Consider the following 24,684-nt stretch of genomic DNA (forward strand, 5'->3'; position numbering starts at 1 on the left):
GTCTCCGCCCATCCGTCCAGCCTGGGAGCCGGCCCAGCCCTCCGGCCGGGAGAGAAGCCTACACAGAATCCCCTGAGCGGACGACATCCCAGCCGCGATTCTCCCCACAAACGCCAGGCAACATCATCCGGAGGCACCGGCGTCTGGTGCACACACCCCTTCGGCGAATGCCTCCGAGAGCGCGCCAGCAGCCTGGCTGACGTGAGCCGTGAGGCCCGGGGTCCTGGGGGCAGAAGACCGTACCTGGGTTCTCCTCCATGATGTTGAGAGCCTCGATCGCAGCGGCAGCCAACAACGGGGGCAGCGAGGCTGAAAAGCAGTATCCCTGGCCGGAGAGTCGCTGAGAAGAAACAAACAAGGTAAAGACATGAATACGCTTCTTTTTTTTGGGGGGGGGGGGGGGGGGGCTAAAAACCCTAAAGGCACCAAATCTGCATGACCTGCTAACTGTGTGTACAAATGGTAAAGTGGGAGGAGCCATGCACGTGTAAAAGATACGCGTAACAAAAACGAGACCTTTTTAAGGAAGATATTTTCCAAATACAAGCATGTCGAGTCATTCTCAGACAAATTGACTTTTTATTTATTTTATTTATTTATTTATGTATTTATTTATTTATTTATTTTTTAAACAAGTTTCTTTAATCTTTATTTTTGAGACAGAGAGAGCGTGAGCAGGGGAGGGGCAGAGAGAGGAGGAGACACCGAATCCAAACCAGGCTCCAGGCTCCGAGCTGTCAGCACAGGGCCCGACGCGGGGCTCGAACCCACGGACCGTGAGATCATGACCTGAGCTGAAGTCAGATGCTTAACCGACTGAGCCACCCCGGCGCCCTGACATATTGACTTTTAAATAAAGATTGCGACAAACCACGTCAGAGTGAAGCTGTGTGACTGGAAGTTACAGCTGAGTAACTTCTAACACAACCAGGGGGCATTAGTTTCAGGAGCTACTGTCTTTTTTTTTTTTTTAAAAGAACCCACCTGATGGTCAATCACAAAAGATCTGCCACAGCAGAAACCTCCAATAGAAGCGAGAGAATTCTCCATGTTGGCACTGATAAGGTCAATATCATCAATCTGCCAAAAAAGCAAGATGGTGGGAGTTATTCCTCAATTTAAAGAAAAAGTAAAGACCGACGTCAAGCCTGCAGACAACACTGCAGCACTGATCACGTTAACATCTTGGTTCAAATGAACCACCTCTGTGCCGATGAAGGAGAAGCCACACAAAACCTATGGTCACAAGCACGGAAGGTTTCGAAGCGTGCCTCTAAAGAGGCCCTTCGGCGATTTACCCTCAGTGGAAGGACAGAAAGAAATTAAAAGAAGAAACCCAAAGCTGCTTAGTACTACATATATTCTGAGGTTCAAAATCAGTCATTTCCGTGCTTCAACGAGGGTCTAGTTGGCCATGCCCCCAGAAGGTACCTGAGATAAATACGAACAAATCTATCAGAGTTTTGAACACTTTATCCCTACGTTCACCTTTTCAAAAATGCAAGGGCAGTTTTTCCAAACATGGCAACTGGTTCTTTGGCCACGCTGAACCGGGCAACGGACAAACCCCACTGTGCCACGTGGCCTTCTGAGTCGCCACCGTCTCCTCAACTCGGTGCTCCCGACTCCGTCCTCCCGCTCCAGCCCCGGCACCAAGGTGCACCTGGGCACACAGCGGCCGTTCAAAGCCACTCACTGATGCCACGATGGTGAGTGGTCCAATCCCACCTGGGGCTTCTCAGTGGTCCACAGACCCAACAAGGAAACCTGTTGGCTCTTACTTTCTAAAAAAACCTTTTATTATGAAAAACGTCAAAGACACACAAAGGTAGAGAGGACAGAATAAACAACTCTCATCACCAGATTCAGTCACTACCAGCTCATGGGACAGTCTTCCATGTACAGCCTCCTCCTGCTCTCAGCATTTCTTTAGAGCAAATCCCCCAACTTCTTAAGAGTTTCATCTGTAAATATTTCAGTGTGCGTTTCTAAAGGACATGGACCCTGTCAAAAGCATAATCACGAAACCATTATCACACCTAAAAAATGAAAAATTTCTTAATGTTGCCGAATACTCAGTGTTCTAATACCTGCCTCACAAAGCTGGTTTTCTGCAGTATTTGCCGGAATCAGGATCCGATTGAGGTCCATCTACTCTGCACTTTTGCTCAGTGCATTTAATCACCAAATAGCAGTCTGCCTCTGGGCAAGGAGCATGTGTCACTCTAACTGGGGATACTCGCTCTGCTTTGTTATCGGTAGTGAGACGCAGATAACCTAAGGTGACTTCGTGTTCTTCAGTTCAACGTTTTGCCAGAGATCGGAAAGCTTTGATGCACAGGATCTGCAGAAAAGCTCCCCTCAGCTCCAGCACACAGGGGTCGGTGAAGACAGGCTCTGTGGGCGGGCAGACGCTGCTCCTCCCCGAGGCTCCAGGGGCTCAAGCCGCCGAGACTGGGGCAGGTGGGGCTCATTTGAACAGAACACGTGACCAACTCCCTCCAGCTCTCTGGGACCTGAGGCTTGGTGGCGCGTCTGCCGGCTGTGTTTCTGACTCCGTGTCTCCCTCCGTAGAGAAGTCACGGCCATCTGACACCCGTACACAGAACCCACTGAGAACACACAGTTGTAAATATCGGAGAGAACATCCTTTCACTGCCCCCATCGTATTTTCTAAGGGACTACGTTAGGGAAGTCTTACTGACTTTAAGAAACACACGCAGGCAAGTTTATCCGTTTCTAGAGAAAAGACACGGAAAGCCAAGATCAAACGCTACAGGCTACACAGACCGCATCCTAGGAGGCACCGCCGTGAGTTTCCAGGCTCTGAGGGACGACAGGCCCTGGTCTGGCGGACCTGGTCCCCTGTGGGCTCAGTGAAGGGACGGAGCCCAGGGCGGCACGACCCCGCACGCTGACGGGGAGCACCGCCTCGCGCCCGTGGTACGTGAACGTGGCCGGCAGGACGGAACCGCGTGTTTTCCGCATGAGGACACATCCCAGAAAAGGAGCAAGGGGCACTTACGCTGATTCCAAAATGTTCGGTGACTCCTCGACCATGTTCTCCCAGGACTCCGAACGAGAGGCTTTCCTCCAGAAAGATTCTTGCTTTGTACTTGTACTTTAACTTCACCTGAGTGGTAAACAGAACACCACGTTACAGTGCTGGTGACCAGCACCGTCAAGAAGGAGACGGGAGAACAGTTACACCTAGGAGGGAAAAAGCACATCTGGTCCCCAACACTGGTGGGTCTGTAGCTGTGCACCTGCCCGCTTGCTGGGCGCGTCCCGAAACCCCGAATCAACACACAAGGCAGAGTGCGGAGCGGCACGCACGGAGTCACCTGACCTGCCTGTCCCCAGCCGAGGCTGACTCCTGCCTCCGCTCACACTGGAAACACGTGTCCTTTTCAGCGTCTATTTATCGCTGTGGTTTTGTGTATCTTGTGCTTTTGGCCGGTGGTTCCGGTTAGGACGGCCCAGCACAGTGCTGAAGTGCGGGCTGGCGATCTGAAGCGCCAGAAGGCTGGGATGCGTCTCACGGAGGAAACGCGTGTGTTAGAGAAGCTTCGTCCAGGCATGAGTTACAGCGCCGGTGGCCCTGAGCTCAACGTGAACGACTCAACAGTATGTATTAAACAAAGGCGTTTCTAAACAGAGAACACATATACTGAGCAACTGGGGGCAGTGCCACGACCACACGCTCGCAGCAAGTGGACGGCACTTACCCCAGGAGCCACAGTCCTGCGGTCGGCAGCTCGGTACCTGTGGCCCGCTTATGCACGTTTCTCAGAACTACAGCTCAGAACACGGCCACGTACGCACGTTTCTCAGAACTACAGCTGGCCCTTGCGCGGGTCTGTTTAGATGTGAAGTGTTTTCAATAAATACAGTCCAGCACTGTAAATGTATTTCGTCTTCCTTACGATTTTCTTAATGTTTTCTTTTTTCTAGCTTACCTTAAGGATACGGTGTATAATACGTATGACATACAAAACACGTGTTAATCAACTGTTTACGTTATGGGTAAGGCTTCCAGTCAATAGTAGGGTATTGAGTTTTCGGGGAGTCAAAAGGTATGTGGATTTTCAACTGCATGGGGGTCTGCATTGTTCAAGGGTCAAATGTGTCATGATGGTGAAGAGATTATATTTTATTTACTAAAAAGTTTTTTTTTTTTTTATAATGTTTATTTTTGAGAGAGAGACACACACACACACACACAACATGAACAGGGGAAGGGCAGAGAGGGAGACACAGAATCGGAAGCAGGCTCCAGACTCTGAGCTGTCAGCACAGAGCCCGACGCGGGGCTCGAAGTCACGAACCGTGAGATCGTGACCTGAGCCGAGACCTGAAATGAAGTTGAGGCTTAACCGACTGAGCCACTTAGGCGTCCCAAGAGACTGTACTTTAGATGCTCTAAATTTAACAACAATATAGACAGTATAAGGCCAATTTTTAAAGACAAAACTGTAAGACCTTATGAATGTAGACAGTATGTGTTAAATACTGGTTTGAGTACACATAAAACTCCTGAGGAAATGTACATATTCTTCCCTCAGTGGCCTTATGCTTTAATTTGAATTCATGGCACTGTCTTCTTAATTCAGAAAAAGTTTTCATTAATATGCCTTTCAATCTGTTTTCCCTCTTTGCTTTCAGGCTTGTAAGTCAGTCCTTTCCCTTCGAAGGTTTAGATGCATCCTTTTCTGAATGTTCTTCTAATTACTTCATGTTACTTTTCCATGTACATGTTGGGAAGCTGAACATATGTATGTTTGTATAGCTTTTGCCCCCTATTTTTTAATTTATTTTTTGAGAGAGAGATAGTGTGAGCGGGGAAGGGACAGAGAGAGAGGGGGACAGAGGATCTGAAGCGGGCTCTGTGCTGACAGCAGAGAGCCTCATGTGGGGCTGGAACTCACAAACTGTGAGGTCATCACAACCCGGGCTGAAGTCGGACACTAGACCGACTGAGCCATCCAGGTGTCTCCCCCAAATGTTTAACTGATTTACTCCTAAATGATATGAATGTGATCAGTTCCACAACTGAATTAAAATACAACGATTATCAACCACTAAATATAGATGAATTTTTATTAACAATGAATCAGCTAATTTGGAGAGAATTATACCTTTGCAACACTGTTTTCCATCCATTAGTATGTATGAGATATTGTATGAATGAGACAATTTCTAAATATCATGTTTCGGGGGCGCCTGGGTGGCTCAGTCAGTTGAGCGTCTGACTTCGGCTCAGGTCACGATTTCATGGTTCTTGAGTTCGAGCCCCGCATCGGGCTCTGTGCTGATGGCTCAGAGCCTGGAGCCTGCTTCGGATTCTGTGTCTCCCTCTCTCTCTCTGTCCTTCCCCTGCTTGTGCTCTCTTTCTCTCAAAAATAAACAAACATTTTTAAAAAATCATGTTTTAGGACATATTTAAGAATATTATGCCAGTACTGGTACACCAATAGACAAGTCGGTGAAACCAAACAGGAATCCCAAAGTCAAAATCCTGTAATCTTTACATATTCAATGCTAATACATACTTGACCTGTTCCTTACGCTTTATATTTTGTTTCAAGGCTTGGCTGTATATCTATCCATCAGTACTGCTTTACTATCGTAGCCCTACATATGCAATTCTGGTATCTTCTGGCCCACTATACTATCTCCCCCATATTATTCTATCAGTTTTTGACACTCACAAAAACAAGGAAAGGAAAACCAATACAACACATCTCTTTCACTGATATTTAGAATGTGTCTAGATTTCCTCAAGAAACAGTAAAACACTTTAAAAACAAGGTATGAAATCCTTATTCTGAATCCTCATTCAGTTGATGGACTCAGACTCAAATTTCAATGGCTGAATTCAAGGGCGGTTCAACACGGGAAAATCAACTATACTAATAGGATGATGGAAGATCACATGATCAACTCATCACCTGATTCAGAGAAAGCGTCTCACAAAATCCAAATCTCTCATGGTACAAACACTCAACAAATCAGGACTAGGAAGGAACTTCCTCAACTGATAAAGGGCATTTATGGAAAACCATAGCTAATATCATACTCTGTGGTGACAGCCTGACAATCTTCCCCCTCTCACCTCAGTCTACACTGTACAGAAGGTTCTAGCCAGAGCAACAGGCAAGAAGAGGAAATACAAGACATCCAAATTGGAAAGGAAGTAAAACCACTTCTATTCACAGATTATAGGAGTTTATATATAGAATAAGACCCATAAAAATACTATTGGAGCTAGTAAGTTCAGTAAAAGTTCCATGATATAAGATCAAAACACAAAATCAGTTGTATTTCTATAAACTATCAGTGAACGCTCACCCCCTAAATCCCATTTATAATAATATCAAAAAGAATAAAATACTTAGGAATAAATTTAACCAAAAAGATGTAAGATCTGCACAGTGAAAACCACAAAACACTGCCAGAGAAAATTAAAGAGGATCTAAATAAATGGAAATACTCCCGTGTTCATGGATTTGAAGACTTAACATCAGTAAGATGGACAAACTTTCCACAGCAATCTACAGATTCAATACAATCTACAGATTCAATATAATCCTGATTCAATATCAAAATCCAATTTCTATCGAATATCTATTATCTGTCAAAATCTCAATGGCTGTTGTTGTTGTTGTTGGTTTTGTTTTTTTTTTACAGAAATGGAAAAGTTGATCCTAAACTTCAAATGGAATCTCCAGGCACCTCAAATAACCATAACAATCTTACAAAAGAACAAAATTGGAGAACTCACGTGTCTTGACTTCAAGATTTACTATAAGGCTACAGTAACTAAGACAGTGTGGTACCAGCATAAGGACAGACATACAGACAAGTGGAACAACCCTGAGAGTCCAGAAATGGTCATAATCTCACAGGCTGTGAGCTCGAGCCCCACATCGGGCTCTGTGCCAACAGCTCAGAGCCTGGAGCCTGCTTCAGATTCTTTGTCTCCCTGTCTCTCTCTGCCCCTGCCCGGCTTGCACTGTCTCTGTCTCTCTCTCAAAAATAAACATTAAAAAAAAAAAAAAAAAAAAAAAAGCAAGAGTTTTACAAAACACATCCTATATGATTTCATTTATAGGAAATTGCACAAAAGTCAAAACTACAGGCACAGAGAGCAGATCAACGGTGGTCTGGGGCCAGGGCTGGAGGTACTGACTACAAAGGCGTATGAGTGAACTTTCTGGACAGATTGAAATGTTCTGTAACTTGACTGCAGCGGCAGAGATGAGGGTGTACAAATCTGCCAAAACTTACCAAACTGTACTGACAGTGAATGCATTTCATTAGCATGTCAATTACACCTCAATAAAGCTGGTTTTAAAAAGCTGAGTCTTGACTACCCTTTAAAGACCGGGCTGGCACGTAATGTTAATGTACTTCCCCGGTATGGCCTGAATGTGCTCCTGAGATGCGTTAGGCAAAGCGGTACAGATGCGAGGCGTCACAAGTGCTCAGGGACAAGAGGCAGCACCGCCCGACAGCCCGAGTTCTAGAATCTGGAGTGACCACGGCTGCTCACCAGCTCCGGGAGAGGACAAATAGTTCCCGTGTTCATGTACAGCCCCTCCACCACGATGAAACGTCGTGTGACCCGAGCCTTGCGAGGATTCTTTAAAAGACAAAAACAAACAAACAAACAATGACATTTTAAATTTCAGTAATTCCAAATGCAGAATCTGTTAGACGCTCCCTAGCACTCCCATCTGACAAGACTGATTCAAGAAGTAAACAGTCCGGTTGCGTTTCAAGCCCAAGGTTTCGGACCCGATTATTCTGAGATGAAGAAAGTGCTTTCTTCTCTGTTTTTCAGTTCACACCATGCACTAGGTGACCGCACGCATGCACGCACACACGCACACGATTTAGGCACTCTGAGAATGACTGAGAAGGGGCCCAAGGGAACTTCCTGGGGAGATGGCAGCGTTTTAGGTCACAATGGAGCCCTCATGGCTGGGTTATCCACTGGTCAAAATGTATGGCTACGATCTGCTCACTTCAACGTCTGTGAAGTTCACCTAAACTAGAAAGAACTGGAGCGCCTGGGTGGATCAGTGAGTTAAGCGTCTGGATTCAACTCGAGCCACAATCTCGCGGTTTTTGAGTTCAAGCCCCGTGTGGGGCTCTGCGCTGACAGCTTGGAGCCCGGAGCCTGCTTCAGATTCTGTGTCTCCCTCTCTCTCTGACCCTCCCCTGCTCTCTCAAAAAATGAATAAATGTCGGGAAAAAAAAACAAACTAGGAAGAACTGAGGTGGGTGAAGGCAATCATCACCAGAGATGGGGTCGGGAGACGCAGAGGCTCCGGTGATACGAGAACGGCAGGATGCTGCTACCAGAGCTGAGAGGAGGGTAGGGGCTGCACTATACTCCCGTGCTTCCTCTGAACCCGCCGGAGATTTCTCATGATCAAAACCTAAACAGACGAACCCTGCTCTCCATCTACCAAAACGCAGACAAGACCCTTTCCTTCCTTACTACTGGGTCAAGTAAAACTCAACTGTGCCCTCATCCAGGCATGTCTGAGGCAGCGGGCGAGGGGCCTTTTCAAAGGACACACACCTCCCTGCGCCCCACCGATGGCAAGCCTACTCATGAAGCACTCCCCGGCACATGTGCACGGGCCGTGGGGGTGTCGGGCTGAAACAACAGCCAGATCCATAGGGAGGGGGCACCGTCTTCCTACTCCAAGGTTTCTTGCCTCTAAGCTTTTAACGGACAACCAGAAACCCAAACAGCAGAGCTAGGCTTTCAAGGACGTTTCAGAACCCACAGCTCAAACACTCAGAAAAGTGTCTGTTGAAGCATGCGGAAGGACACGTCGCAGAGTCTGCTCGGCCGCTTTTACTCAAACCGCAGTGACCATCGGTCTGCTGGGGGTCACGGGGGAGGACATGAGGAGAGGTGAGCCTCTCCCTACCTTTCCAAAATAAAGTATTTTTATTTTTTTTATTTTTTTAACGTTTATTTATTTTTGAGACAGGGAGAGACAGAGCATGAACAGGGGAGGGTCAGAGAGAGGGAGACACAGAATCTGAAACAGGCTCCTGGCTCTGAGCTGTCAGCACAGAGCCCGACGCGGGGCTCGAACCCACGGACCGCAAGATCATGACCTGAGCCGAAGTCGGCCGCTTAACCGACTGAGCCACCCAGGCGCCCCCAAAATAAAGTATTTTTAACACGGCTTAAAAAATACTCAATGTAGGAATCTTGGGAAATGGGAAAGTACAAAAAAAATTTTTAACAATATAGCTAGTCACAGTACACATTGATAATTTTTGTCTCTCTTGCAAATACGTACCTTTGTAAATTACTTTGTTCAAATCAGGATTTTACTGCAATAGTTTAAGGACCTGAGCTTAAAAAATTATTTTAATTAGTAATTACTTAATGGGGCGCTTGGGTGGCTCAGTCGGTTGAGTGTCCGACTTCGGCTCAGGTCATGATCTCGCGGTCCGTGAGTTCCAGCCCCACGTCGGGCTCTGTGCTGACAGCTCGGGGCCTGGAGCCTGCTTTGGATTCTGTGTCTCCCTCACTCTCTGCTCCTCCCCCGCTTGTGCTCTGTCTCTCTCTCAAAAATGAAATAAATATTAAAAAAAATTTTTAAACATGATTTCCATGGAGATCTACTATTCTATCTGTATATACACCATAAATTAACTATTTCCCCAACACTGGATGTAGGCTGTTTCCCTCGTTTTGCTTTTTTATATCACGTTGTATCTTTAATCTTTAACACCACTTCCGATCCTCTTCTAAAGACAACACCCCGGATACAGGTCCAAAGGTACGGACATTTAAGAATTCTGGAATATCTTTGTCCACGTACCCTCTGGAAAAGGTGTCCTGACGGGCACTCTCCCCAGAGTTACAGGAGGGCCTTTGTTTGATCACCCAGACCAGTGCTGACACAGATTGTTACCATGAAAAATGTCCCCTGGTCAGATAGGTGAAGGCTCTTTGCCTAATTTTGCTAATTATTAGGAAGGCTTGAGCAATTTTCACTTGCTCACATCTATTTGTACTTCTGAGAACTGCTGTTTTTGCCCACTGTCCTTTTTTAAAAGAAGAATGAATATGGAACAAGAGATCCTTATACGGAAGTGAATGAAAAAACACCTATGAACTATTTGCAAAGTTGACAAAAAGAACCTGGATGAAACCACGTTTTAAGTCACTTTCAAATAAAAGACAAGTATCTAAGAAATTTTTCACACATTGAGCATTTATTATTTATGTGAAAATGAAACTGAAAAAAAATTCTTTCTAAATACCAAAATGTAAAGTGACTTAGAAAGCCTGCCCATGTCGGGAAAATGTGGTATAAATTAATTAGTAAAAGGGTAAAACTATAAAATAGAAACACAATTCAAGATAATTTTATTTGTTATTCATAAAAAAAAGTTCCAAGGATTATAAATCTAACAAAACACACGCGCACGCGTGCACGCACACACACACACACACACACACACACACACACCCACCCCACCTCTTTTCCAAATTAGCACAAACTTAAGAAAATAAACGCTGCAGGGGACTCGCTCGCTGGTCACACTGCCGAGGCCTGTTCTTCAGTGGGGTAGCATTCTACTGCCGAATCAGAATAAGGGACACCTTTTTACAATTTGTCAAAAGAAACTCATCAGTGGAATGCTCTCCACTTTAAGACTTTCCCGACAGATTTTTCTAAATCCTGCAGCCAAGAAGCCCCGGCCTGCAGCAATCCAGCATAAACCAGCGAGAGCCTAGAGCCTATGCACTTTCATCGTGACAAGTGCATATTCACGAGGGGCCGCTCCTCAGGCTGTCCCCTGAACAAGGAGGCCAGAACCTTAAAGGAACAATGCGTGTATCTGGAAGGATGAAAGTTAACACAGAATTGAGGAACGCGGGAGCACTCCTTAGCAGGCACCCTGGGAATGACCGAGGTGGACCGGGAAAGTCCTCTTCAAGTGGTGTTTGAGAGGAAGGATGCGGCTTCCGTGTGGTCTGTGCACGATGGTCCCTACCGCGGAACCACAGACAGCACCAGCGTCCCCCTCCACGCCATCGCGGGGCCGTGACAATCCCGCCAGAGACGCTCTGAGCGTACGTCCGCCGCGTTGCCGTCTCCGATCAGAAGGCCGAGGAGCCGGTTCCGCCCCCGGCCCCCCACCCCTCAAGGGTCTCTGCACACGCAGGTGCCTGCGAAGCGGCAGTGTAAACGGGCTGCGGTGCGGAAGGAAGTCGCGCGGGGCAGGTGGCTCGCACAGGCGGAGCTGCTCGGAGCTCCAGGGCGAAGGTGCGGGAGGGAGAGAGAGTCACTCTGTTCACACTTTCATAAATGAAGATGGGCCGCTGTTTCTTCCAGTTACCGGACACGTGACTTATCCTGATATAAATAAACCTATTTTGAATTCATGAGGTGCGCCCTGCTCCCACCCTAATGAGCTCCGGTGTTATTTCTGCAGAGTGGAGAGCGAGCCCCTCCCACCCCCACCGCCAAGGGCGCGCGGTTTCTGTCTCTTTTAGAAAGCTGCCTGGATTGCCTGCCCGCAAATTTGCCAGCTGTAATTACGGCAACGACGAGGCAATTACAATCAGACCCGGCTCTCCGACACGAAGTACATTTAATCAGCAGGAATGCCCTCACTTCATATCCAAATGCGATCCGCAGGCAAGTTTTCATGACAAATTACCGTTTCATATATGATTCAGCCGGTTACCGAACACAAAAGAGCTGTATAATTTTCTTGCAAAGAATCATACCTTTTGATCTTCGATCTCTTGTTCTTTCAGTAGTCGCTCCAGGTCGGCCATGTCGTTATGCTTAAATAACTGAATGTCACTACGTGACGCCTGTAATCCTTTCTGAATAGCAAAGCACGCGGCTCTGTCCCTGCAAGGAAGAGAGACCCACAAACCGGGGTTTAACAGCCTCGTCACCATTCTTGGGAAAGGAGAGCCTGCTCTGGGCCGACCAGCACCTACCCGTCGGCCTGAGCACGGCCGATGAACAGAACACGCTGGGCCCTGGACGCACGCGGTCTGCGCCCATCTCCGTGGGTCCTTTTCTCGGAACGGCCTCGCTACCTCTACTCCACCAAGCGCTCCCTGGCCATACTGTAACCGCTCCAGAACCAGCCTCCTGTGCGGCCTACTGTGGGGGGCACGTCAGTTTACTCAGCAATTTTCTCTTTCTGAGAAACACAGGAAACACTGGTGGTCCCTCCCCCCCCCACCTCAGTGGCGTGTCTGGTTTGAGTGGCACAGACTCTGCCGTTAACTCTGCTGCGAGAAATAATACTGGATCGTGGACTCTACCCCACTCAGTGCAGAACTCTGGGTCCTGCAGATTAAACTTCGGTAAGATCTCCTAAACGGAGTTAATCAGGGAGGGAATCACTTTTGAAATTAAGGTATAGTATTTAAAAATATAGGGGCGCCTGGGTGGCTCAGTCGGTTAAGCAGCCGACTTCGGCTCAGGTGATGATCTCAAGGTCCATGAGTTGGAGCCCCGCGTCGGGCTCTGTGCTGACAGCTCGGAACCTGGAGTCTGCTTTGGATTCTGCGTCTCCCTGTCTCTCTGACCCTCCCCCGTTCATGCTCTGTCTCTCTCTGTCTCAAAAATAAATAAACGTTAAAAAAAAATAAAATTAAAAAAAAAAATAAATAAAAATAAATAAATAAATAAAATAAAATAAAAATATATATAACACTTGTTCTGCCAAGATGGGACAGTCCTATCTTCCCTATCTTTCCAAGTACAACCCCCACACCGGATATTACGTATAAAACAAACACAAGGAGACTCTGGAAGATGGAGAGAGATGGCAGACAGGCCGAGGACCCGAGGATGACGCGACAGGACTCTGGGGCCCTCCCTCATCTGGAACCGACAAGGCCGGCAACACGCAGGTGCCGGGGCCACGGGCGAAAAGCGCTCACAGAAGCCTGCTCTGTAGCCAAAGGGCAGGACAGGGGGCCGCCGGGTAGGTAGAAATGATGGCAGCCGGACCCCAGGAAAGCTGGGCCCCAAAAGTCTGATCCTCACGGAGCTAAAAGGCACCCCAACAATGGCCATGGTGGTATCGGAGAAGGGAGCTGGGACTTTTATCCCTGCGAGGTGGTACCAAGCGAGAGCGGGTGGGGACTCCTGCCGTGGCGGCCGTGTCAGAGGAGGCCTGAGGGAAAGCAGGACTCTCACCAACACCAGCAGAAACGAAAACGCCCCCACTGTGGCATCCATGGAGGCAGAAAGGGGACCGTGGACTTGGACCCGGCAGCGATGAGGCAGCAGTGCCCCCCTGCCCCGACTGGAAGACTGACGGAGAGAAAGCCCGTTAAAACATGAGGTTTAAATAAAGCACAGGCTGTAACAGCATAATATGAAATCGTCCTGGTTTCAAGTATCACTTGCCGTACCAAGAACCAGGAGATCTCAAACAGAACGAAAGAAAACAATCAACAAACGTCAATCCGGAGAGGACAGATGTCAGGGATGACGATTTTAGAGCAGTCAGGACAAAAATGCTTCAATGAGCACTCACGAACATGCTCGGAACAAGTGAAAACCAGAAACCTGAGCAAAGAAACAGGAGGCGGAGTCCTGCAGAGATACTAGAACTGGAAAACACAGCAACCTCAAGAAGAGCACAGTGGGTGGGTTCAGCCGCAGACTGGCGGCGGGGGTGGAGGAAAGAATCAGAGAACTGACAGATGTAACAACCGAAGCTAGCCGTGTAAACCTACACCGCAGAGAAAACGGACGAGAGAGGGCAAGCCTCAGGGACCCGTGGGGCCACGACAAAAGACGCCACACTGCGTCAGGGGAGGCCCAAAGGACGCAGATTTGGCAAGAAGCTGAACCCTATGGAAAAGATGAGCGCGGGGCGCCTGGGGGGCTCAGTCGGTGAAGCGTCCGACTTCGGCTCAGGTCACGAACTCGCGGTCCAGGAGTTCGAGCCCCGCGTCGGGCTCCGTGCTGACAGCCGGAGCCTGGAGACTGCTTCGGATTCTGTGTCTCCCTCTCTGACCCTCCCCCACTCATGCTCTGTCTCTGCTCTGTCTCTCTCTCAAAAATGAATAAACATTAAAAAAAAATTTAAAATAAAAAAAGCTGAGCGAAATTCATATGGGTAAACCCAAAGAAATAAACGCCAAGATTATAGTAAAGCTTCTGAAAACTGATGACCAAGAAAAAGTCTTGAACGCAGCCCCCTAAAATGACACTTTACATAGAAGAGAAAAATAACAGAGCGACAGATTTCTCATCAGAAACCATGGAGACCAGAAAAAAGTGCCAAAATATATTCCAAATACTTGGAAGAAGAGAGCTGTCAACCAAGAACTCTGTAACAAGCACAGATATCCTTCAGGACTGAAGGGGAAATCAAGGCTTTCTCAGTTGAAGGACAACTAAGAGAATCTGCCCCCAGCGGACCTCCCCTAAAGGAATGGCTAAAGCAAGTTCTCTACCTAGAAAAAATAAGTAAAGAAAACAAAAGGAAGAATCTTAGATTATCATGAAGCAAGAAAGAACACTAAGTAAAAAGTATGAACAAGCACACTAGGGTTTTGTCACCCTCCTGAAGTTTTCTAAATTATTTTGGATGATTTAAGTAAAAATTACAACACTGTCCAGAGGCACCTAGGTGGCTCAGTTGGGTTGCGTGTCTGTCTGGCTCTTGACTTCAGCTCAGGTTATGATTTCTCAGACAGAGAGATGGAGCCCCAAGTCGGGCTCTGTGCTGACAATGCGGAGCCTGCTTGGGATTCTCTCTCTCCCTCATTCTCTGCCCCTCTCCCACTAGTTCTCTCCTTCTCTCTCTCTCTCTCTCAAAATAAATAAACAAACATAAAAAAAATTACAACACTGTCTGATATGGCTTTCAATGTATATACCAGAAATACTTTAGCAATTACATTAAAGGGACGCCTGGGTGGCTCAGTCAGTTAAGGATCCGACTTCTGATTTCAGATCAGGTCATGATCTCACAATTCGTGAGTTCGAGCCCCACACTGGGCTCTGCACTGACAGTGTGGAGCCTGCTTGGGATTCTGCCTCTCTTTTTCTATCCCTAAATAAATAAAAAAATAACATTAAAAAAATAAAACAATTATATTATAAACAAGGAGCAGAGAAATGTAAAGGAAGGTACCGGTTTCTCTACTTGAACTGGTAAAATGATGAGACTGGCAATGTGATAACTTATGTGTGTACATAATGTCATATTCAGAGCAATGACTAAAAACAAACAAACAAAAACTATGCAGAGTGAAACACTCAAAAACACCATGGATAAGTAAAAATGGAATTCTAAATAAAACACATTCACTTAACTCCTAGAAAAGAAGGAAAAAGAAAACAGACAAAAAAAAAGATAACAAATAAGAAACAAAAAATAAAACGTCATAAGAAATGCAATAATGAGGGGCGCCTGGGTGGCGCAGTCGGTTAAGCGTCCGACTTCAGCCAGGTCACGATCTCGCGGTCCGTGAGTTCGAGCCCCGCGTCAGGCTCTGGGCTGATGGCTCGGAGCCTGGAGCCTGTTTCCGATTCTGTGTCTCCCTCTCTCTCTGCCCCTCCCCCGTTCATGCTCTGTCTCTCTCTGTCCCAAAAATAAATAAAAAACGTTGAAAAAAAAAAATTAAAAAAAAAAAAAAAAAAAAAAAGAAATGCAATAATGATTTTAAATGTAAATGGCCAAAATACACAATTTTTTTTTCTTTACAAGATTTAAACAAAATTCAAGTTAATTAACATATAGTGTGCTATTGGCTTCAGGAACAGAATTTTGTGATCCATCACTTACATATAACGCCTGGTGCACATCACAAGTGCCCTTGTTAATAAAAAACACGGAACGCTTCACGACTGTGTGTGTCCTCCGAGCACAGGGGCCGGGCTAATCCTCTCTGTATCGTTCCAACTTTAGTACATGTGCTGCCGAAGCGAGCACCAAAATACACAATTTAAAGAGAGACTGGCAGGGTGTTATTAAACATGACCCAACAATATCCCGCCTATAAAAGAATATACAATAATAATGTCGTAGTGAAAGTATACATATTACATACGATAAATACACCACGCAAACATTCACCAAAGAAAGCAGAAGTGTCTATGTTAATATCTTTCAAATCAGACTTTGGAACGAGGAAAATGATCAGAGACCAAGAAGAACATTATACAATGATAACCAGGATCAATTACCCAAGAAAACTTATCTTGAATACGTGCCGAACGACAGCTACAAAAGATGAGAAGCAAACAGTGATAAAAGTGAAAGGAAAAATAGACAAATCACAACCACAAAAACTGTAGAACTACCATACAGAAAACCACGGGTAAGGTTAGATCCAATCTCAACAACGTCGTCAACTAATGGGATCTAACTGGCATTTATTTATAAAATAGTCCACCGAGCAACGGCAGAATATTCTCAAGTGACCGGGGAACATATTCCTATATAGACCACATCACGAGTCATAACACAAACTGCAACAAATTTCAAATCTCCAAACACTTGGAAGCTAAACACAGCTTCTAAATAATTTGTGGGTCAGAGAGTCTAAGGTAAAATAAAATACGTTGAACTCAATGAAAATGAAAATAAACACATCAAAATGTGTGGGGCAAGACCAGAGTAGTACTGGAGAGGGAAATGCAGAGCACTAATGTATCAGAAAAGAGGGAAGATTCAAGTCAACAATCAAAATTCCCAACTGAAGAACCTAGATGATGAGCAAAGGAAACCAAGAGAGCAGAAGGCAGGAAGTAATGCAAGAAATCGATAGGGCTGAAACGAACAAGACAACAGAGAAAAGTCAGTAAGACAAAGAGCTGATTCTTTGAAAAGATAAATAGAATGGACCATCTCTAGCAAAACTGCCTAGGAAGAGAGTAGACAGATTACCAGACAGGAATGAAATGGGTCATCACTTCAGGCTCTGCAGACGTTAGAAGAATAAGGATATATTAAGAAGAATGCGACATACATATGTTTGATGACTGAGAAGAAATGTACCAATTCCTTGAAAAACACAAACCACCCCAACTCACCAAAGGGACACTGATAATTTGACCAGCTTTGTAAGTACTAAACAATTGATTTCATATTTAAAATACTTCCAAAAATTAAATCTCCGGGCCCAGTTGGTTTTACTGGAGAATTCTACCAAATAAGGAATTAACAACAACCTTATATAATGCCTCCAGAAAATACAAGAGGGAATACTTCTCAATAGATTTTATGAAGTGGTCTCCTGATGCCAAGACTAAAGTCTGAAAAAAGTAAACATCACTAGCCATCAAGGAAGGAAATGTAAACTAAAACCACAGTAAGGTATCTCTACACACTTGTCAGAATGGCTAAAATTAAAAAAAAAAAAAATAGTGACAATACCAAATGCTTCTGAGGATGTGGAGAAACCTGACCATTTATATACTATCTATGGGAATGTAAAATGGTACGGCCACCCTGGAAAACAAGTTTGGCAATTTCCTAAAAAACTAAATCTGCAATACCACGTGACCCAGCAGCTGAACTGGGTGGCATAGAGCCCAGGGAAATGAAACCTATTTTCCCAGAAAAACCTGTACAGAAATGTCCATAGTAGCATTATCTGTTAGAGCCCCAAACTGGAAACTGAGATGTCCTAATAGGCGAGTGGTTCAGCCGACTACGGTGCCTCTGTACCACAGGATACGACCCTGTAACCAAAAGGAATGAATTCCTGATCCACGCGATGCGGGTGGGTCTCTGGAGAATTAACGCTGAGTGAAAAAAGCCGATCCCCAAACGCTACCTACCGTATGACTGCACTTGAACAACAGTCTTGAAAAGACAACGTTACAGAAAGGGAGAAGAGATTAGTGGTTGCCAGGGGGTAAGAAGTGGGGGGTGAGGGGTGGGGGGGCAAGGGTGTGGTGACATGAGGGACCCTTGTGGTGGTGGAAATGCTCTGTATCTTGACTTTTTCAATGCCAACATCCCAGCTGTGAAGTAACCACTGGGGGAGACCGAGTAAAGGGCACACAGAATCTCCGTATTATTTGTCGTAAGTGTCTGTGAATCTACGATTACGTCAGGGTACATGAGAGGAGCCTGGGTGGCTCAGTCAGTGAGCATCCAACTCGAAGAGTTCAACTCAGGTCATGACTCTAGGGTCAAGGGATAGAGCCCCACATCGGCCTGCTTGGGGTTCTCTCTTTCTCTCTCTCTCCCTCTCCCTCCCTCCCCCCCTCCGCCCCTCTCTCCTGCTCATGTGCACACACTCTCTCTCTGTCTAAAATAAAACATTTAGATATATAAAAAACGGATACACGAAGTAATGTGCACACAGACTCAGCAGAGTGACGGGCACAGACCTAAGTACGTGAACAGCCACCGTGCTGAGCCTACTACCGGTGAAGCTTTATTAGCGTTTACTAAAAAGAAGAAATACAGCCCTGGACATATGATCTACGCGTAAGAATTTATCAAAAACAATTTGTCGAATAATTTACTGAACACCGCCTCTAGTGTTCCTGCTTCCGAGTGAATTCCGGGCAGAATACTTGAAATTATGAAATACTCGAAGACAGAGACACTTGACCTTATGTATGGGAGAATCATTAAGTTGCCTCACTGACTAGAAACTGAAGCTCTAAGCCACTGGGCAGGGCAGCTGGACGTGAACGCAGCCTGGGTTTGGCGGCCGTGAAAAGTACAGGATTTGGGATCTGACGGAGGAATCCCACAAGTTCAGCTGCAGCTTTTTTGGGGCTTAGGATTCACAAAAGGATTCAAAGTGAGGCTGGATGACACCGTACTTGCCACAACTAGGCTTTTACTAGAAACCTAGGGCTGCGGTTTAAATCGGCAGCTCTCAAGTTGTGAGGAGTCTGACTCTTTCACTACGGATACGATGTTCATAAATCCCCTGCTTCCACAGTCAGGTCGGGAAACCCTCACCCTGACGCGGCCACAGGCCGGTGCCCCGGCTGCCGCAGGCTGTGGGGAGGAAAGGCACACTTGTCCGGGAGCCCGGGCAGGGCCAGTGCCGCCGCGTGAGCCCCCCCAGGGAGAGGCCGCGGGGCGGTGCGGGCGCCACAGGAGGCTGGGCCCCGAAGCCTCGTCACTCGGACCCTCTTCTAAGCTCCGACCTCTGTTCGTTCGCTTACCGAGCTGGTGCTCACCGAGCACGACGAACGGCAAACGCCAGGGGAGGCGACGCACTCGTACACCCCGCTGGAAGGGCCACGGGGGAAGAGGGGCGGGGGGCGCGGTGCGGGTGCCCACGTGTGCGTGCGGGGGGGCCGGAGAAGCACAGGGACTCTGAGGGGCGGTGTGAGTACCCACGTGATCATGGATCACACAAACACCAGACTCCTCTGGCTCCAGGATCTTCTCCCATGCGGCGGGAGGCCTCGGCCTGGTCTGAGAGGCTGGGGAAGGCTTCCCCGCAGAGGCGAGGCATGTGCAGGGTGAGCAGGAGCAGAGAGGAGCGGCAATGTTCTAGGCACAGGACTGGCGTGTGCAAAGGCCCCGTGGTGAGAGGACACTAGCACGGGAGGCTGACAAGGCTACAGCACGAATGCCTGAGGAAAAGTGTACAAAATGAGCCTGGAAAGGTAATCTTGAATGCAGTAGTAGTTTGAGCAACCAGGTGGGTGGTGATCACGGACCCTTCAAGAACACTACCGTCCTGTCACCGAACCGCAGAGAGAAGAGAGATCGCTGCCTCACCCGTGGCAAGCTTGGCCTTGTGGACGTCAATAAATAAAATCAATAATTAAAAACGCTTCAGGCCTCCTTCTAGTGACAGTCTCGTCAATTGCGTACAATCACCTCGCTGAAGTTACTATATATTTCTTTACCCAATAAAAAGTCAGGATTATCTCAGGCAGAAAACCTCCAACAAAGGCATCCTGCGGGAGGATCACCGTCATTCCCAAAGGAAGTCTGCCAGAAACGTGGGTAAAAGTTACTCACACAAACACAATGTCCCCTCTCTTGGAGTACGCAGGAATGGCACTGGCGATGGTGGCAAATCCGTACGAGTAGATAATGGCTTCTTCCGTCTGCATGAACTTTGCCAGGCGGTCTTCCAGGTCCAAGTGCACATCTACAGCAAGACGTTAAATGGTTAAGACACCTTCTAATTCCTCTTCTTTAAGCAGAAGGGAGAGAAAGTAAGTTCAGTTTATTAAGTCTCGTTAACGATACCGTCACCTTACAGGCAAAATGAAACTGCTTCTGAGTTATAAATGATGGGAGCTCCGTTTAGATAACTCTGGGCCGCAACGATTTCTGAAATCTGAATGGGATCAGCTACGCCTCTGTCCCCGAAGCGTGCTGGGGGGCAGCTCCAACGCTGGGTTTCGCTTCTGTGTCAGCCAGCGCGGGGATTCGAGGCCCAGCGACCACCTGCTCTGACTTCTCTCAGCCAACCGCACCGAGGCTTCACCAATGTGCGACACGTGAATCTATGAAAGCCTTTTTTGCATGTTAGCAGAAGGTACACGCCGGACATCAGGACAAGCGTTAGCCAGCTTCAAAAAGGAAACGTCAAAGAACCCACGTACTCCAATCAAGGCGGTGCCCCCTCGTCTACTAGCTTATTGGGACTTCCCTGTGCACCTGCTATCACTCCGCAGCACTGACTTTTCTGTTTGGATTTCTATTTAAGCGGACCGGGGACTTCAAACGTATGGCACAAAGAGAAACGCGGTGTTCTATAGGAGCCGCTAGAGAAGAATGTTGGTTAAGGTGGGAACACACTGTGCTCGCTACACTGGTACCTCTCTCCTCCCTGCCCTGCTTCTTACGGCCGCTCACCTTCCCTGGCCCTGCCACGAGGCTGAAGGCCCCGGCGTGGAGGGCCCAGCGAGGTCTAGAAGCAACAGTGCACTGACCAGCTTTGCCCTGGGGCCCCCAAATGAGGCATTAGCTGGGAGAGAAGAGGACTTTTCAAACTTCCTTTAGCTCTTTTAACTACAGCAGGACCCAGGTCTGGAGAAGGAATCAGTCCCGCCGCGTGCCCCGTGCAAGCACAGGAGTGCTACAGGAAGCATGCGGCCAGGCCCGCCAGCCCCGGAGCTTCAGGGTTTCGAGAAAGGGAAATCGGAGGTAGTAAAGGCAGACTGAGAGGCCACGAAGGAGAACACTGGCACATGGCTCAGGGGACCTGGCACTCCGGGCAGTGGCAGGGGATCCAGACGGGTCCCGGCGAGGGTGCCGCAGAGGGCGGATGGCCCGTCAGAGGTATCCCAGACCATGTCAAGGCCGCGTGCGGGGAGCATCACTCCAGGGGCCTGCCCTCCACCGACCACGGGTCTCCCAGAGAGCAGGGAGTAGGAGGGGTGCCCCACAGAGACACGTGAGAAGCGGGGAGACACGAAGCCTGAGCGACTGAGACCCGCCAGACAGGATTTACCCTAGCTGGTTCAAGCCTGACCGGACTGAATACTCCCACTGTAAGGGATAAGACACACAGTCAATGGTCAGGGTAAGGCTTCCACCACCTTCCAGACAGGAATAAGTGAGCTAAGTTAGTGTAGCTATAAGAAATACGGAATCAACTTCTTGGCACATCTGAATAAAGTGTCTCAAATCTGTAAACCCACTCACTGGTTGATTAGGGACACACTAACCTTATTGTGATGCTTTTTAATTAGTCAAAGAAAATTAAGAATGAAAGAAGTTTCAACTTCACAACGGGTTATATTTTTAAAAGACGGGGGGTGTCCAATAATCTTCTCATTCATTTATCAAACATGCAGTGACTGGGGCGCCTGGGTGGCTCAGTTGGTTAAGCATCCGACTTCGGCTCAGGTCATGATCTCGCGGTCTGTGAGTTCGAGCCCCGCGTCAGGCTCTGTGCTGACAGCTTGGAGCCTGGAGCCTGCTTCTGTTTCTGTGTCTCCCTCTCTCTCTGACCCTCCCCTGTTCATGCTCTGTCTCTCTCTGTCTCAAAAATAAATAAACGTGGGGCGCCTGGGTGGCGCAGTCGGTTAAGCGTCCGACTTCAGCCAGGTCACGATCTCGCGGTCCGTGAGTTCGAGCCCCGCGTCAGGCTCTGGGCTGATGGCTCAGAGCCTGGAGCCTGTTTCCGATTCTGTGTCTCCCTCTCTCTCTGACCCTCCCCCGTTCATGCTCTGTCTCTCTCTGTCCCAAAAATAAAATAAAAAAATTAAAAAAAATAAAAAAATTAAAAAAAAAATAAATAAATAAATAAACGTTAAAAAAAAAAATGCAGTGACTATCACATAAAGACAGGTGGTCTGACGAGCACAGGATCGGGGAGAAATACAGGGTTTCTGGCACCTGACAAAGCGACACCTCCAGGAGAGGCAGGGTGCGGCTGGCACAGGGGAGCTCCACGCTTGGGGCAGAAGGTTCGTGCCCTCAGCCCCCTCTGTACTCACCAGTACCACACACGCGCCGTGATTTCGGACTGAAGACCAAGAACGCTGGGCTGGGGATGAGGGATGGGGTGGAAGCCAGCTACTGAGTGAGGGGATGGCAGGACACAGGTGCCCCCCACCAAACCCCAATTTGACGGCCAGAGATGCAGAGTGAGGAATTCGAGAATGGAGCAGTACCCAGAGAAGAAAATAAATTGAAGCCCCCGGATGCACGTGCTTCTTAGACGATGCTACTGAACTGTGAACACGAACGGTCTCTCCCGCTCCACTCAAGTGATGACAAAAAACCGAAACCCGCTTCTTCCTATTTGCAGGTAAAACGTACCCCCACAGGGCCTGTCACAAAAAGCACACGAAGGGCCGTCTGATTTCCATTACCAAAAGGTTACCGCCATTCGATAGAGCAGACATTCCACGACACGAACGTTCAGCCAGTCAGCGTGGAATCTTACAGTAACATTAAGAAGACCACCTCCCATTTGATCGAAATGGTATTGACAGGGTGCTGAGCTCTTCAAGCACAAGGTCTGTGACGTCTACACCAGGGTCCGAGGACACAACCCTGACCCTGGCACCGCCCGCGACGAGACGCTGCCAGTGGGATCTCTCAATCGGACAAGAGAGAGGCAGGCGGCCAAACGCTCGAGAACAGGCCCCCAACCCCCCCTCCCCCACACGGAGCGCGGGCGCCTCCCTCATCCCTAGAGCTGTGGCTCCTGCCCTGCAGGCAAGTCCCCGCCACCCCCACTTCTGATCAGAACAGGGCGGGTCCCCGCAGGAGGCCTCCGACGAATCCCAAGTCTGCCCCACATCGTCCCCATTTAGCAGATGGATAAGCCGAGCCACAGTGAACTGCTCTCACCCACCAGGTCCATTTCAAAGGGAAAAAACATGCTATGGACACAAACGTTTTTGCCAACTACAAAAAGGACCATAAATCATTCTGTAGACTCCACTTTAAATGGCTCATTTTTTTTCACCGATTAGCGACGAGAAAGTAAAACAATCTTGGCTTACTTTCAGGGCTCTAAGAGTTAGTTACCCCAGCTGATGAAAACTGTATGGTAGAAAACGCTGTGTATACTCATGACCGTTTTTATGTCACTGCCGTAACGTGGATAAGAAAATTCTCCACAAGAAGTCAATGACTTACTGATTCTCGTCTTTCCCAAAAGTTTGAAAAAGACCGGCCTTTTCCTCCGGGTACCTAAAGACACTGGGTTTTTGCCGCCGGCAGCCTTGCAAAGCAGGTTTTGTGACAGGTGGGTACGGACAGCTGCCCTTGATGTGTGACAGCTACGCCGTGAGACACAGGGAGGGGAGGCAGCAAACAGGAAAAGGGCCGTGCTCTCCCGCTCCCGACGTCTGTCCTCCGTGCGGACGATCCAGTCCACCCGCTGGTGCCACCGGTTTACAAGGAGCGGGACGAAGCGCACATCCTCTGCTTCGCCGCTAGGAACCAGCACGGTGGGGAAGACCATGGAGGCGGGTGCCCAGAGAGCCCGTGGGCCCTCCCCGCGCCCGCTGCCCTTTCTAGCACCTGCCCCGGAACCAGAAACCTAGAGATGGGACGCAGGGCCGGGACAGGATGCCTGGCACCCAGGGTGGGGCCTGGCCGCAGCAGTCCTCCCAGGGGGCTCCGGCTCTGGCCTCCCTCCTCTCCCCAGGTGGGGACCCAGGGCAGGCCTGACACTGCCCCGTGCCTCTCCAGCCCTCCTCTGTCAAACAGGTCACAGTCGGACCTGCCTCAAAAGATCGTTACCAGAACCACGAGTCACGGCCCATGAACACTCAGGAGAAGGCCTGGCATGGAAAAACCGATAAGCCGTTTAAGCGCTTGTACAGTTAAACCAGTATTCGTAGAATAAAAAGAGACTTCCTTTTAAAAAGAAAAAAGCAGTTACACTCTTCTACTTGAGTTGTCCAAACCCCGGATGTTTAAGAACTATCACGTTACAGGCACTTTTCTGTTTTCCAATTATACAGGATCCCCTGTTTTATTCTAATAAGAGCTAGAACAGCTTTCTGGGTTGTTCTCCAAAGGAAAGACTATAAAACAGTCAACTTTAGAACAGTTTAAAAACAACTACATTTTTTCTTAAGGCTTCTATACTTTTGTGCTTCACACTGTTTTTTTTTTTTTAAATCCCTCGAGACTTGGACTTTTCTTAAAAGTACAAATAATATCAGTTATGCACTCATTACAACATAAATACAGTGCTGAACGCTTTCCACGATGTTTTCACATGCAGTATCT

The 24,684-nt window shown here is 47.8% G+C and overlaps 1 protein-coding gene and 1 non-coding gene across 3 annotated transcripts in view; both read right to left on the reverse strand.

The window, feature by feature from the left end:
- Positions 1-22: 22 nt before the first annotated feature.
- The window catches only part of SPTLC1 (serine palmitoyltransferase long chain base subunit 1), a 44,446-nt gene continuing 19,784 nt past the window's right edge, over positions 23-24,684 (reverse strand). The window contains exons 6-11 of one of the 2 annotated variants that reach the window (XM_049641470.1): positions 19,993-20,125; positions 11,783-11,912; positions 7,556-7,645; positions 3,026-3,133; positions 985-1,080; positions 23-340 (exon numbers count right to left, since the gene is read on the reverse strand). In XM_049641470.1, coding sequence (XP_049497427.1) covers positions 59-340; positions 985-1,080; positions 3,026-3,133; positions 7,556-7,645; positions 11,783-11,912; positions 19,993-20,125 — 839 coding nt within the window. In that variant the 3' untranslated portion in view covers positions 23-58. Of the gene's footprint in view, positions 341-984; positions 1,081-3,025; positions 3,134-7,555; positions 7,646-9,564; positions 11,406-11,782; positions 11,913-19,992; positions 20,126-24,684 lie in introns of those variants that run through there. The other variant, XM_049641545.1, reaches the window with a different exon arrangement.
- Positions 15,869-15,975, reverse strand: LOC125928390 (U6 spliceosomal RNA). Its single transcript, XR_007459656.1, has one exon. It is a non-coding gene; the product is annotated as a U6 spliceosomal RNA (small nuclear RNA).

The sequence above is a fragment of the Panthera uncia genome, chromosome D4 (assembly GCF_023721935.1).
Source record: "Panthera uncia isolate 11264 chromosome D4, Puncia_PCG_1.0, whole genome shotgun sequence".
Classification (NCBI taxonomy): Eukaryota; Metazoa; Chordata; class Mammalia; order Carnivora; family Felidae; genus Panthera; species Panthera uncia.